Here is a 15804-nt window from a genome sequence, read left to right as displayed (position 1 = left end):
CGTAAAGACAGCCAACACCTGGTTGCACAGTCCCTTGTTGACACCTTGCATCCGTGGCTTTGTGGGGTCTGCACCAGACTTGAACACCACCCTCAGGTCTTAATCAATTGGAATCAAGACTCATCTGACCAGGCCACAGTTTACCAGTCATCAAGGGTCCAACTGATATGCTCATGAGCCCAGGAGAGGCACCGGAGTCGATATCATGCTGTTAGCAAAGACACTTGCATCGGTCGTCTGTGGCAATACCCCATTATGACGACTGATGACCATAGTGCTCAGAGCCATTTGAACCCCATTATGACAAAATTTCACCACACCCTCCTAACGGATAAGTTCGTTGTAAATGGGTAGATAAAAAAATCTACTCACCAAGTGGCAGCAGGGGAACACACACAAAAGGATTTAACTTTCAGAAGCTTTCAGAGCCAGTGGCTCCTTCTGGCAGAAGAGTTGAAGGGTAAGGAAGAGGGGTGAAGGAAAAGGACTGGAGAGGTTTAGGGAAAAGGACTGGAGAGATTTAGGGAAAGGGGTACAGTTTAGAAGTCACCCAGAATCCCGGGTCAGGGGAGACTTACCTCTCCAGTCCTTTTCCTTCACCCCTCTTCCTTACCTGTCAACTCTTCCGCCAGAAGAAGAAACCACAGGCTCTGAAAGCTTCTGTAAGTTAAATCCTTTTGTGTGTATGTTCCCCTGCTGTCACTTGATGAATAGTTTTTTTTGGCTGTTTATTTACTTTATATTGTCAATAATTGATTATTTTTGTTGTTATATTGATGGATAAGTTTGTCGTACATCCCAAATTGATTTCTGCGGTTACTTCATGAAGTGTTGCTTGTCTGTTAGCACTGACAATTCTATGCAAACGCCACTGCTCTCGGTCGTTAAGTGAAGGCCATTGGCCACTTTGTTGTGTGAGAGCATGCAATTTGGAATAAATGTGATCATGCAACCACTCGGACTGGGCCCACAGTCGACATTGTTAAGTAAAAAGGAAACTCCGTTTTGGAAATGCCATACACTTTCAGAAGTCCATAAATATTAACCCAGCCAGCTACATCATGTTAAGTTCTCTCCCAAATGGCCTTGTTCAGTCATTGTATATGGTACTCCAGAGATCTGCATCTATCTTTTCTGCTCACTTGAATTGTCCAGTACATTTAGCTCCATTGAAAGTCCGGCAGATATCAGTATAGTAGCTTTGCTCACAGAGAGAAACTGCAGTTGACTTCCTCACACTCATTAGAGCATCCCATGCTCAAATGGCTCAACCATCCCCTCTGGGATAGGGGGAAAATCCATTTCATCAATTTTCACACTGTAAAAACATTTTAAGGTATATAAAATGATACGACATTGTTGTATGAATTAATTTTTTCATCAAAAGCTTTATTTTCCTTATGAAAAAGGAAATGTTAGTTTTCATTTTGGATGATGTTTTGGTTCCATAATGTTGATCAGTCAATTTTTAAGAAAGTGGCAGTTGAAAAATTCGATTTTTTAACATGTGGTAGCATGAAATCTAGTTTCTTAATAAACCATTTACCTTTTTGTAACGGTCATTATGAAATGATGCTATTTGTCAAGCACAAGCAATTGATTGCAACTCTTTTATTGAAATAGCGAGTAGCTACATTTCAGATCGTATATTAGTACGAGCGAAAAGTAAAGAAAAGTGCAAAAGGATTTTTGAAATGGTAGTGACAACAATACATTGTCTGTCACAAGTAAATAAAAGTTATTAAATGGCATCAGTGCCTCACTCGCAAGGCTAAGGAGTTTGTGTGGTTTTAGTGTAGTGTCAAACCTTGCAGAAAATAAAAACAAATTACTAGCGATCAGTGCAGGCGTAGTATTGGACACCCATGAGAGTTTAATTATACATTTTCAGAAAACACCAAATATATATAAATCTTTTTGTCAGTGGTGACTGATTACGCTCAAGAATGTCATGGTACTACAGTTGTCCACACATTGTATCATAAAACCAGTTGATTCTTGTCCATTTCTTAAGATGTTGCAAAAATAGATCCACCTAAGCTCTGCCTGCCCATCACTTCTTAAACAGATTTTATAGACCATTCCTTGTGGCTAACTGGTAGTCCATTTGATGTAGGTGAAGCCATAAAATTTCTTTTCTGTATGAAGTAGATAAGACAGTAGTTCCTTTTCCAATTGGGCATATAATAAAAAAATTTCTTCTAGTTTTCTGTGAAATTCATTTTGAAGTGTCAACTTCAGCCTTACTAAATGCTTGTGATATCAACTGTGGCATGGTAAATATCTTAACAGCCTTCAGTGTACATATGGTTTTATTTCTGACTCCACAAATCGCCTTTGGTCATATTTGTTTCATACTGTTTCTTCCTTTCTCTGTGCGGAATATACTTTGGCTTTGTTCTCAGCTTTCTAGAATCTGGCAATATGCCAGTGGTGTGTACTGGAAAACAAATCTATCTCATAATTTTTATTTATATAATGAATGTCAATACATTGTATCTTGTCATGAACTAGTTTGTAAAATGTAACTGCCACTGCCAGTAATAAATCTTCAAAAGTACCATACATAAGCAAATAATCCATGTCATTGAATAATCTGCGCACCCTGATTTTTAAGAGGCTGGAAGGAGGGGGTGGGGGAGGGGGGAGGCAAGGCTTACATTTGTATTTTATTACAAAAATAAATTATTCTAACATAATAATTCTATTCATCATCACTAGTAGTGGAGGACTCATTGTTGCTGTCACCATTTTCTCATGGTGTGTCGTCTTCGGTTCCGTCCACTGAAGGTGCACCCATTGTGCAATATTCTAAGTAGAGATCACCATTAACAAGTAGTTTGTCTGCATGAATGACCATTGCTGAACTCTGGGCAAGATACATGTGGATCATCCAGTTTCCAAGCATCTCATGGAACATTTTGTGCTGAACTTCAAAGGTTGCTTCGCAGTCCATGCTGTCCACACTTAACTTCTCTGAGTTGCACAGGTGGGAACTCTCCTTTCAACATATCCTTTACTCTTATAATCCCCTCTGACACAACCTTTGCTAGTCCCTGTCCTCCACCTATCCGACCAGTTTCAGAGCATGCTATGCAACATTTAGTGCTTAACCTCAAAGGCAGCTTCTCTAGTTTTTATAGTATGCATTATATTAAGGTCTCTGTACCTGGGCCACAGTGCCGTGATTACTCTGATGTGGTCGTTTTTGCGATATGACGAATTTATGTAATACTACTTAATTTCAAACTATTTCATACTATATAAAACATCTGTCATATTGCTGGACAGCCATTGTTAGTGCCTTCACATTCCTGCATGTGCTGGTTCGTGAGCCAGCTGTCTTCAACTCTCTCCATCGCACCCATGTGAAACACAGCTTCTGGCCCCCTAACTCGCTCACTGCAGCTGGCAGCCACTTGGACCTGGTCTTGTTGCTGGACCAGCCCATGTCAGCTCTCCTCAGCCGAGACAATACTTGCAACTCCATGATTCCAGTAATTTTACCCAGTTGCCAGCATACATGTTATGTCACACGTGGTTCAGAAATGTTGTCAGGAATTTGGTGTTTTGTTTGATGAAATATTTGTTAGACAGCAGATGTCAGCCAAAGAGGGGAACATTAACATTAATCATATTTAGATAATGCATCAGTACTGTGTTCACTTGTTTTGGTACATGTTTGTAATCCTCAGGGTTATGTCTCAAACTATGTTTCGATTACCATTCTCTCGTAATAGATAGTGTCAGATGGGAACTGCAGATTTATTGTATAATTTGTTCAAGTGAGTCTCATGTTAAATATGTGTTGTCAGCAGCAGCAACTTCTAATAACAAAAGAATAACGGTGTGTGGACTTGTGTGTTCAGTCTAATACGCATTTTTTTGTGTTGGGTGAAGTGACTCTAAGCTATGTACATTCTCTCTCTCTCTCTCTCTCTCTCTCTCTCTCTCTCGTCTTTCTTGTTTGTTTGCTACTGACAGTGCCTGGTTTGAAGTGTGCTTTTTATAACCTTAGCGAATGTTTAGTAAACTGAAAGAAAACCAACTGATGCGCATCCAGGCTGGTGACCCTGTTGCTCGCTACTTTGGATTGAAAAGAGGGCAGGTATGGCATAATCATGTAATATTGATACATTTCTAAAATCGAATATTTGTTGTTAATTGTTTGAAACGTGTGTTTTTGTAATTGGTACAGCTGGAGAATATGGCTTACTGTCGAAGTTACTAGCACTGGTTCATTTAATTTCAGTTGTATTTTGTTACAGAATTTATACTACTTTAAAAATCTCTTAATATTGGCTGCTTGTCGTGCCACATTTTTCTGTTAAATGATGATGTATTTTGCTTTTCATGATTTGACTTTTAATCTGAATTGTGTGTAAAAGAGCTAAGCCACATTATGTGAGGTCAACATTTTGGTATTGTGAATGTTACAAATTGAATTGCAGTTCTAGTAGACAAGTGCCCTTAAACCAGACAGAGAGAGTATTTTATGTTCATGTCTAGTAGAGACTCCCCCTCCGTTTGTGTTGGAGATTAATCTTGATCAAAAAATTATGTTCCTGGTTACTTGGACAAAGATTAGACATCCAAGGCAACCTTTAGATGGATTTGACAATTTACTTCAGTGTTCCTGTACTTTCCACTTAATAATTTGCTCTGCTTTGGAGGAGTTTTTAAGCAGATAGATTAGTATAACAGGAAGTTCTGCATGCATTTGGAAATAGAGATGATTATTGTGTGTGATTTGAGCTTAAAACGACAGGAAAGATTGTGATAAAACTTCCATTTTGCTGTTGAATCTTCTGGAGCCTTAGGCGTCCATTGGCTTCCTTCACAAGTACTGTTTAGTGCCTGCTAGAAAAAAGTCTATGTAATTAACTAAATTATCCCCTTTTATAATGCTAAATGGCTCTTCACAATGCAGATTATTTATTTTCCATTGACATCGTGTAGTGGCTTTACATTGATGACATGATTCAGTAGCAGTCACTGTATTGATTAATTTTCACATTACATGTACAAATTATTTATCTTACATTGACTAGTTATACAGAATTGCAGTCATAATATTAAATATTAGTTTGAACACTGCAAGTATTGGAGAATTCTCTTAAACTGTAGACCAGATATATAACTTACATTTAAAATTGTTGAGAGGTGTATGTAGTGTAGAAAAGAGTTGCAAATTTTTGTGCGCCTATACCTAGGAGTGTCAATACTCCTTTTGTTTCTGGTGTCATGGCAGTGTATATTTTCTCTTTTGTTAAACCATTACTTTTTTTTAGCATATAACAGTTATAACTATATATAAATCTTTATCACTGTCAGTATTCTGATCTTAGTGAACAAAGGACGACAGTGTTCCCATGGCCCAAGATGGTATTTGAAGCAATCACAGGTCAAAAAATATGCCACCTGATTTGCCTTATTAGTGTGTCCGCATTATACCAACTTTTGAACTTACGCTAAAAAACAAGCGTGCGTGTTTCTTTGTCATAAAATGCTAGGTCCCACGGCAGAGTACGGTACTGCATTGTATTACGTGGTGTGCTACAAACCATTCAACCACCAATAATTACAACAGCAACACAGCATCAAGCACATTGACACATTACGTTAGTACACTTTTTATTTTGCAGTTGGTTTCTTATTATACAGATTATCTTTCTAAATTGGGCTTTGCCAGGTGATGTAAAATACCATTAACTGAAGTTGGTTACATTTTCGATATTTATATGCAGAAAATAATGCTGTTTCAAACTATCTCTGATAAAATATTTTACCTGGAAACAATTCCCTATTAGGTAATTTCGCATTTTGAGGCATCTTCTGCCATCTTCAACAAGCAATTGTACAGTAGCTGTTCCCAAATGCTTTGTGTTGTGTTTTGCTCATTGTTTTCTTATTTTAAAATTAGTTATGTGACTAAACCTGGTCCATCATGGATTTTGAGATCTTTCGCAAAACATGAATGTGGGCTGCTGCCCTGTGAGAGGGAGGTGGGACTTGTTTCCCTGCACCGCTCCTCCGCTCTCTGGCACTCAAAATTCTAGTTTGTTTACGTACATGACAGTCACTATATAGTGTCCGCACTCTGTGCTATAGTGACTGGAAAATAAATTTTTTTGAGTGATGCTGCTGCCATCTGACTGTAGTAACTTTTATTCTGTACTTGTACAAAGGTGTTTATGGTCTTAGGCCATTTTCAAGTACAAAAACTTAATTATATGTCAGAAATATGTCAGACTGCTATTGAAATACAAGTTGTAGTCAGAAAAGCGTATCTGATAATATAGTCCAGATCTGTCATTATTAAAAGTGAGAACATCTCTAAAACATCTAAATAAGTTGCAGACTTTCATTTCTGGACCCTACAGCACAGCTGTTATATGAAACTGCTAACCAATAAACAGGTATGTGGATTTTTTAATTATCAAATTGGGTGGGACAAGGCAAATAATGTCCAGAGACACTTTAATTCCGACACACATTCAATTCACTGGTGGGAAAATGTACTCTTTCCAACAGAACAATCTTTTGTTGAAAGCTTAAATACAGCCAAACAAAGAAAACTAAGGCCACTGTGGGAAAAGACTGTTGAAGTTCTTGCGAACCAAACATTTTAATCAAAATGTTCCCAACCAATGCTTTTTTTAAACAGTCAATGTAGATGTGAATTTGGCCAAAAATAGATACTACATTTTCCAGTCCCTGGTAATTATAGTCACATTAATAAAATTTTTTCTTTAATTTTGCTAAGCTATTATAAGTGCAAGCTTGCTTTTGGTTGATCAGTGTAGCGTTGTGGTGCTGATCAACGAAACAATGGTGGAAATTAGTAATTTAGATTCTGTGTTAAACAATGAATCAGAAACAATTGATGTTCTGCAGGTTATAGACACATTAGAATTCCTTATCTGGTGCATGTCACCATAGGTATGGAATAAGACTATGATACATAGATACAGTAAGACCTCCTATTGTTTGAAATAAAGTAGTTGAACGAATACAACTTTTTAATTCTAATCGGTGATGCAGTTGCATAATTTCAGAATGATCTAGGCTTATTTACTACATCTACGTACATACTCTGCAAGTTACTGTGAATGCATGGCAGAGGATACTTAGCATGGTACCAAACATTAGGGTTTCTTCCTGCTCCAGTTGTGTATTGTGCATTGAAGGAACAACTGCGTAAATGCCTCTGTGCATGCTGTAATTAGTATAATCTTTTCTTCCTGCTCCGTGCACAATCAATATATTGGGGACTGCAGAACCTGTGTAGATTCTTCACTTAACATTTTTGTTCAGCTTTGTAAGTAGGCTTTCACTGGATAATTTGTGTCTACAATCAAGAGTCTGTCAATTCAGGTTCTTCAACATTTCACACGAGTCAAGCTAACTTGTGACTATTTGTACAGCCCTTCTTTGTAGATACTCAGTTTCCCCTGTTAGTCCTATTTGGTATGGACCCCACACATTTGAGCAATATTTTAAGATGGGGTGCATAAGTGATTTGTAGACAGGCTGTATTTTCCTAGTATCCTATCAGTGAACCAAAGTCTGCAATCTGCTTTACCTGCAACTGAGCCTGTGTGCTCATTCTGTTTCATGTCCTCACATACTGTTACACTCAGGTATGTGTAGAAGTTAACATTCCAGTTGTGATCCATAGGATAGAACTCTTTCCTGCATTTCATGAAGTGCAGAGTTTTACATTTCTGAACATTTAAAACAAGTTGACAATCTTTGCACCCCTTTGAAATCTTATCAAGATATGACAGGATATTCGTGCAGAGTATGAACAACAAGATTTGCAACACACTTTCGAGGGCATACATGAAGTTATTTCTACTCCTGTCGATGACACACTAGCCAAGGTGCATCGTACGTACCAAGAAATCCTCAGTCCCATCACAAATTATTTTATATCTCATAAAATCATACTTTCGTTAATAATCAAAGGGGTGATACCCACTCAAATGTTTTTGGAAGTCAACAAATACTGCATCCACCCAGTTTCCTTGATCCGTCGCTTTCAGGATGTTATATGAAAAAATTGATAGTTTGGTTTCGAATGATAAGTACCGGGTGATCAGAAAGTCAGTATAAATTTGAAAACTGAATAAATCACGGAATAATGTAGATACAGAGGTACAAATTGACACACGTGCTTGGAATGAAATGGGGTTTTATTAGAACCAAAAAAATACAAAAGTTCAAAAAATGTGACAGATGGCGCTTCATCTGATCAGAATACCAATAATTAGCATAACAAAGTAAGACAAAGCAAAGATGATTGTCTTTACAGGCAGTGCTCAATATGTCCACCATCATTCCTCAACAATAGCTGTAGTCGAGCAATAATGTTGTGAACAGCACTGTAAAGCATGTCTGGAGTTATGGTGAGGCATTGGCGTCGGATGTTATCTTTCAGCATCCCTAGAGATGTCGGTCGATCATGATACACTTTGACTTCGGGTAACCCCAAAGCCAATAATCGCACGGACTGAGGTCTGGGGACCTGGGAGCCAAGCATGACGAAAGTGGCAGCTGAGCACACGACCACCACCATACGACGCGCGCAAGAGATCTTTCACGCGTGTAGCAATATGGGGTGTTTTTTGTTCTAATAAAACCCCATGTCATTCCAAGCATGTGTGTCAATTTATATCTTTCTATCTACATTATTCCGTGGTTTATTAAGTTTTCAAATTTATACTGACTTTTTGATCACCCGGTATTTTCAGAAGCCATGCCGGTTGGCATGGTGAGCACTCTATTAGTGATGTGTCGTTATGTTTGAACTCAGCATTTGTTGTAGGGTTTGCAACAGATGAATGTCAAAGCAGTTTTGTAGACCACTTTTGCTTTCCTTGTAGATGTGTATGACCTGTGCTTTGTTCAACTACTGGGCACAGATTTTTGTTCAAGGGGTGTGTGATGTGTTATGGTTAAAATGGGAACTAACCAAGCTGCAAACCTATACTACTGTATAAAGACAAGACATTTCCAAAAGTCTCAAAGTTCTTGAACAATTTACTTCAAATTTTTACATGACACGTAATAAACACTTAAGAGACATAGGCTGTGTGTTTCTTTAAGCGGCAACGAGCAGGTTTTCTGTTAAAACTAATTGTGAGAGAGAAAATTATGCACTGTTTTGTGAAAATGTATAGTTTCCAAACTTTGTAACTCTTTGTGTTGGCAGATTAAAACTATGTGAAATACTGTTGTTGAAATATTATCCTCACATATCTGGCAGCTGGAGAGGTCTCTCTCATACCTTGCATGCCAGTGATCCCAACCAGTTTACTCACACAATTTAATTGACTTCAGTTTCATTTGCAATAACAATAAACGAGGCTCAAGGTCAGAGTGAGGGATGAAGAAGAGATGGATAGGGTGAATGGGATTGGGACATGTTTCCAGTTCCCATACATATTTAGCAATTGTGAAGCATTGCCATGTTTGTTAGTTCTGTATAAAATCTGACAGGCTTCTTCTGGTCGTAGAGCCTTGTTTGATTTTGCCTGTTTCTCAATGCCACTGATACTAATACCTGTATCATTGATATTTGCAGTAGCACAAGAATGATACTTGATGGTACTTCTGTAACTTCCAACTACATGGAGCAGTGCTGCAGCAATGACATGTTAATATTGTATTTGTGGCTGTAGCAATGCAGAATTCACCCACCTGTTCTTCAGATGTCACTCATTTAACATCACATTTGACAGGGAACATTCGTTATTCCTCTTCTGTTCGGCAAGACTGGCAGTATCACATAGGTCTTCAGCCTGTAATTTGTAAAACCCTTATTCCAAGCCAACTCTGACAGGTGCTTCTTGTGTGTCCTTAACATTGCTGCTTGGTGTGTGTGCTTTTTCATACAATGACTGTTTTAAGAAAATGAAGCCCTACCTGACCACATGCATATACAGTGTTTAAAGTCTGTTAAACAATTAGAGTATTGCAGTGTTATACTTCTTAGCAGGTAGTTCATTACTTCAGTGTCATATAACCGTGATTGATTTACACAGTATGTATCATGAGGAATATCACGACAATAGTAGAAAGTTGATAAATCACCCTCTATGTAGCACCACCACCCAGACTACTAAAGTGCTACACAGCATCAGTAGGTGTTACTACCGACATGATAGTATGTTTCAATGAAATGAATTGTTTATTAACCTTTCACAAAGGGAAGGCAATGTTGAGCTCAAGATGTGACGAACAATGACCCTCAGAAGCTGTATGAGATTCTGCCTGAGAGTCACTAGGCGACATTAACAACAACAAAAAGTCTGACAGAAAATATTCCCATATTAATGGCATACACCCATATAACCCATCCTAAAATATTACTCAGGTGTGCAAGACCCACAAACATGTGGAAAGAATGGCAGTGCATACTGGTCAGAGGTTTGTGTGCCCCCTGGGAGAGCATTACAGAGATGCTGAAATACCTGAACTGGCAGATGTTTAAAAATAGGAGACACCAACTGTCCTTGAAATCCTACCTCCTAGGTTCAAGACCCGGCATTAATGTACTGCTGCTGCAGGGACTGCAAGAATGAAATTGACCAAATACAGTCCGTGCAGGGGTGTGGAAGCAGTCATTCTTCCTCGAATCTGTACACATATGGAATGGAAAGAAGCCTTAAGAAATGGTACAGTGTGGGGTACCCTCTGCCATGCACTTCAAAGTGGTTTGCAAAGTATATTTAGACGTATATAAACAAAAGAACTACCTACTTTTGGCCATCACAATAATTTACTCTTCAGCCATGTTTTGCAAAATTTAGTGTGAAGCAATCTTTGTGTAGAATGAAATTTTCACTCTGCAGCAGAGTGTGCGCTGATACGAAACTTCCTGGCAGATTAAAACTGTGTGCTGGACTGAGTTAGTCTTGGTGCGGCACAAGTTTTAATGTGCCAGAAAGTTTCAATCTTCATGCATTTCATATTGGTGTTGCTTCCCAAACTTGTGATGGTTTTTGGTGGAAAATATTTTCTTTTAACTGAGGAATGCCATTATGTTAGAGAATAAAACATGTTCAAGGATTCTATAGCAGAAAAATTTTTTGTTATGCTGATCTATAATTCTGCCCATTTGTTTTGTTGCTTTTCTTGTAAATGGGAGTGAATTGTGTGAAAGATTTTAAATATAAGCTCAGTGTCTAATTTAATAGGAACTTGTATCAGTGTGGCACTTTATTGCATAGAAACAAATTGTTACTTTCAAGCCTGTTTCAGTGTCAACACCATTCTTTAGATTGGAATCACAGGTAATTAGGAGTTTTGAGCACTTCCAGAAAGATTTCTCTTAACTTAAATGTGGACATGATTGTAGACAACACACTTGACTTTCATTACACGTACATAAGTTGTTATTAAATATAGCAGTTTCCTACACGTTTTCTGAATGTCACTGTTAAACAAAGAATCTTTACTGTCCTCACTGCCATACTTCATACATTTTTATCTTGGGCATAGTGGGTAGTATATTTCAACTGTTAGCACAACTTCTCTGTGCACCTTGTAATTAAAGTAAACGTAATCTTAGGATCTTATTCATTAGGTAAGGCAGTTCATTCATCTATTCTACAAATATACTACCATTTTTTGTAATTTCATGAAAGGCTGACAGTTCAGAGCCTGATTTTTGTTTAGGGAACAACATTTCCATTATGATGGCAAAATTGTAATATTCGCCTTCATTTTTACAGTTCTGTTTTTCTTAATTTTTAAGCAAATTGAAGGAGAACCAACTTCCTCGGATTCAGACAGGCGATCCTATTTGTCGATACTTTGGTCTTCGTCGGGGACAGGTAAACAGCTCTGACGAAGTGTGGAGTGTTGTTTCAGCCTGAGTGAGCAAACTAATGAATAGCTCAATAATAGACTGTGATTTTGGTGTGAAATACTAATCACATGGAATAGACACCTAAATGCTTGAGAATTGTACACAGAGATTGCAAAGTAACGTACTCCAGAAGGCAGTGCGGTAGAGTGTGTATGACCTTGTGAGCATGCGATCACATGCAGTCAACAAATATGACAGTATGGCTTGTGTGTGCACATAAGTGTGTTGAATTTCAGGCTTCATGACTACGCCATGGATTATAACGTGTAAGGCATCAGCTGTCATTTATTTGATATTTGTATTTACATAATTCAAAATGTTGTCTGTTGCATTTTTATGGCATAGCAAATTTGCTCCAGATTTCTCTCTTTCTGCATGTATTTTCATGATTTTCCCTTTTGTGCTTGTTCTTACATGACATTATTTTGGAGTGTTTTGTCTCCTGTGTGCCAGGTGACAATTGGGTTTGCTTTTCCACATTGCATTGGTATCCCTTAATTACAATATTGTGTGTATTCTTGTGTGAATTAAAAAAAGCAATGAAAAATAAATATATCAAACATCTTAGTGTGGTAGAGATTTGTAAATAGATAGAGAATATAACACGAGAGAACATTTGCTTATCAGTTGACAAAGATAGCAGGGCTGATACACTCTTCTAGCTACTTTTTTAGAATTGCATAGTTCAACACTGGTGGTGGGAACCCATGTTCCTCAATGGGTAACTTTATATTGGAGTGAGAGTCAAAAATAGGTTAGGAACGTCTTAAGCAACATAACATGGATGCCACAGCATAAAGCCAATTAGTGAACAAGCAAGTTGTTGCTTATGGGATGTGTAATAGGACCCACAGCTTTGGAATGGCAGTATAACATTTAGCATACTGCACTTCAAATTCTAATGACAATTTACAGTAAAAGGCAGAGAAGAAAAGAAAGAAAATGGGAAGCATATACAAGTAATATTTTATGTAACCTGTTTTGAAGTAGTAATGGAACGTGATGGTGTAAAGCACTGTGGATTTTTTCTGTTCATTGAAACTTTGAGAAACTTTGGTGTTACATGGTAAGCTGTCACCAATGTGTTCATATAATAAATCACAGGATGTAGAAATAGTACATGTTCATGTTTAGTGGACTTTTGGCAGCCAGTTTTTGTATTGGTTTGAAGTTTGTTCATATTGTTTGTAGAACTCAAGCATCTTAGTAAGGGTGCACTGTAAATGACTGCCAGGATATGTAATGTGCTGTTAGAGAGTGTGGATGAAGTACTTCTGAATAAAATTACTGTGTCTTTACCTTGATAATTGCTTTCCATAGTCTTTGCTTTGATGTATTTTGTGCCTTGGTCAGTTGTTTTTGACAAAATCAATAGCAAATAGTGCTACACTGAATTCTGAAGTCTTTGAAATGTAGTATTTGGTGCATAATTTTAAAATAATATAGATTAGTGTTGATGTGTAGGGAAGTGGGATCTATTGTTGTGCTGGGGCCACGTTTTCCCATCATACACTGCTCTAAATAAGTGAGTTTCCTATTCAAAACATAACCCAAAAATGAACATAAACATTTGATGAAAATATCAGTTTTGCTTTTGTATTTATTTTGTTGATCTTAGTGTGTGCTATCTGAAGGACCAACATACGGTAGTTTGAGATTTTTCTTTTGCTTAAAGATAAACTGATGTGAAAATTGATTTTTCTATCTTATTTCAGGTGGTGAAAATTATCAGGCCTTCCGAAACAGCTGGTCGGTACATTTCATACCGGCTGGTGTGTTAACTGCAACTGGTGATAGAATGCTAATTTCTTGTTATTCATTCTGTCTTAAGTTGAAAATGTAACATAAGGTTTTTGTAAATAAATTATGCCTATTTTATATAGCATTTCTGTAAGAGTTTTAATTATGTACAACTCTCTGTAAACTCACACTTTTTTGCGTTAAGTAAGACATGAATTTCTATTTCTCAACAGGTTTAAAATCTAATTATGTAGTTTGTACCAGCAGGAAGCAACCATACTCTTTAATATGGCTAATAATTTGAAGATAGTACTAACATGCATGGGTTTGTTTCTGATCACTTAACATGTTTTAATTATTTAATTAATTTAAATGAATGATTATCATTACTGTGTATTTATTAGCGACTGCACCAACTAGGGACCAAACTTCACAGAATTTGTGCTCTTTGTTATTCATACTCATATGAAAAGATACAGATAAATTATCTGAAAAACAAAGTACTGCATGATTAAATGTTTTGTTATTTGTAGAAACAGTAGCTGAAACTGGATGATTATTAACCAGGTTGGATGTCTTAATTCCATAGGCTAATATTCAGGACACCTTCATGTATGAGACACATGGCAGAAAAACATAATGTATGAGGTGTGATCAAAGAGTAGTGAGAACTTTTTTAATTTCACGGGCTTTATACATCTGACCTTAATTTTTTTTATGTTTTTGATAAACATGTTCTCACATATGTTTGCATTTTTAGTTGTTTTGAATGTTTAGTTTGTTGACAGTCGAAAATGTTATACATATTTTAGAGTGCTCAGCAAATTTTAACTTATGAGAAAAATGGATCAAAGGATTTGCACTAAATTTTACTTGTAAAACGGAGTAGAGTGCTGCACCACATCTGAAATGTTGACTTGGGGCTTTCAGTGACTCTACTATAAGTAAGATGAGAGTTTACAAGTGTTATACAGTGAAACCTCTATATAATGTTTTTCAAGGGACCACAAATTCTGAACACCGTATAGAGGAAAACACTGTAAAGAGGAAGGCTTCCAAATAATAATTATAGGGCATTACTGAAGATAGGGATACCACTAATCAGCTTTGACAAATGGTGCCATAGATGACATTTTAAATTTTCACAATACCTAATTAAAGACATTTGGACAAAAGGAATCATACCCAGTGACTGGAAACAAGCATTGATCCACCCTCTCCATAAAAAAGGAGCTAAAACAGACACCAACAACTACAGGGGCATATCCTTGTTACCAGTGACATACAAAATACTTTCTAAAGCACTTTTAAATAGAATAGAGGAACAAGCAGGACCTAATATAGGAGATTATCAAGCAGGATTTAGAAAAGGTAGATCATGTGCAGAATAGATTCTTAATTTAAAAACAATTTTGAGAGTGAGAGCTATACAAAATCAAAATACAGTAGTTACTTTCGTAGACTTCAAGAAGGCCTACGACTCAGTTGACAGACAAACACTATTCCACATACTTTATGAATCAGGGGTAGATGAAAACACCAGAAGACTTGTTGAACAAACGCTCACAGATACAACATCAAGAATTAAGTTTCAAAGCGAAATTTCTGAACCATTAAAAACCAAAACAGGAGTTCGACAAGGTGACGGACTGTCCCCAATTCTCTTTAACTTGGTTTTAGATAAAGTAGTAAAAACATGGGAAAACACATTAAAAAACAGAGGCACAAAGGGTATAAGCATGGGCCAAGGAAAGAACAAATTTGAAGTAAAATGTTTAGCCTTTGCGGATGATATGGCATTGATAACTGAAAACCGAACAGACGCAACAGTTATGCTTGATATGTTACACGAGATTGCTGAAAAGACTGGGCTAAAAATATCCTACGAAAAAACCGAGTATATAGAACACAAACATAATACAAAAATATCCTACGAAAAAACCGAGTATATAGAACACAAACATAATACAGAAAAGTTTATGAAAACAAGGTATGGAAAAATTAAAAGAGTTGATAGATTCAAATACCTGGGGGAGTGGATCCAAGCCAATGGACTGGATAACACAACAAATAAAGAAAGAATAAAAAAGTTGGAATTTGCATATAAATTAACTCAAAACTACTACAATAAGAAATCAATATCCATACAAGCAAAGATTAAACATTATAATTCAGTTATTAGGACA

General features: G+C 36.9%; 1 protein-coding gene across 3 annotated transcripts in view; it reads left to right on the top strand.

The window, feature by feature from the left end:
- LOC126263072 (DNA-directed RNA polymerases I, II, and III subunit RPABC1) overlaps window positions 1-13763 on the top strand; it is a 57590-nt gene extending 43827 nt beyond the window's left edge. The window contains exons 6-8 of one of the 3 annotated variants that reach the window (XM_049960058.1): window positions 4030-4108; window positions 11765-11843; window positions 13594-13763. In XM_049960058.1, the coding sequence (XP_049816015.1) occupies window positions 4030-4108; window positions 11765-11843; window positions 13594-13721 (286 nt within the window). In that variant the 3' untranslated portion in view covers window positions 13722-13763. The remainder of the gene's footprint in view (window positions 1-4029; window positions 4109-11764; window positions 11844-13593) is intronic. The other 2 variants (XM_049960060.1, XM_049960059.1) reach the window with 2 other exon arrangements.
- Window positions 13764-15804: the final 2041 nt, after the last annotated feature.

This window comes from Schistocerca nitens, chromosome 6 (assembly GCF_023898315.1).
Source record: "Schistocerca nitens isolate TAMUIC-IGC-003100 chromosome 6, iqSchNite1.1, whole genome shotgun sequence".
NCBI classification, from domain to species: Eukaryota; Metazoa; Arthropoda; class Insecta; order Orthoptera; family Acrididae; genus Schistocerca; species Schistocerca nitens.
Note: the sequence above shows the minus strand (reverse complement) of the source record. Positions and strands in the feature narration are given on the sequence as shown.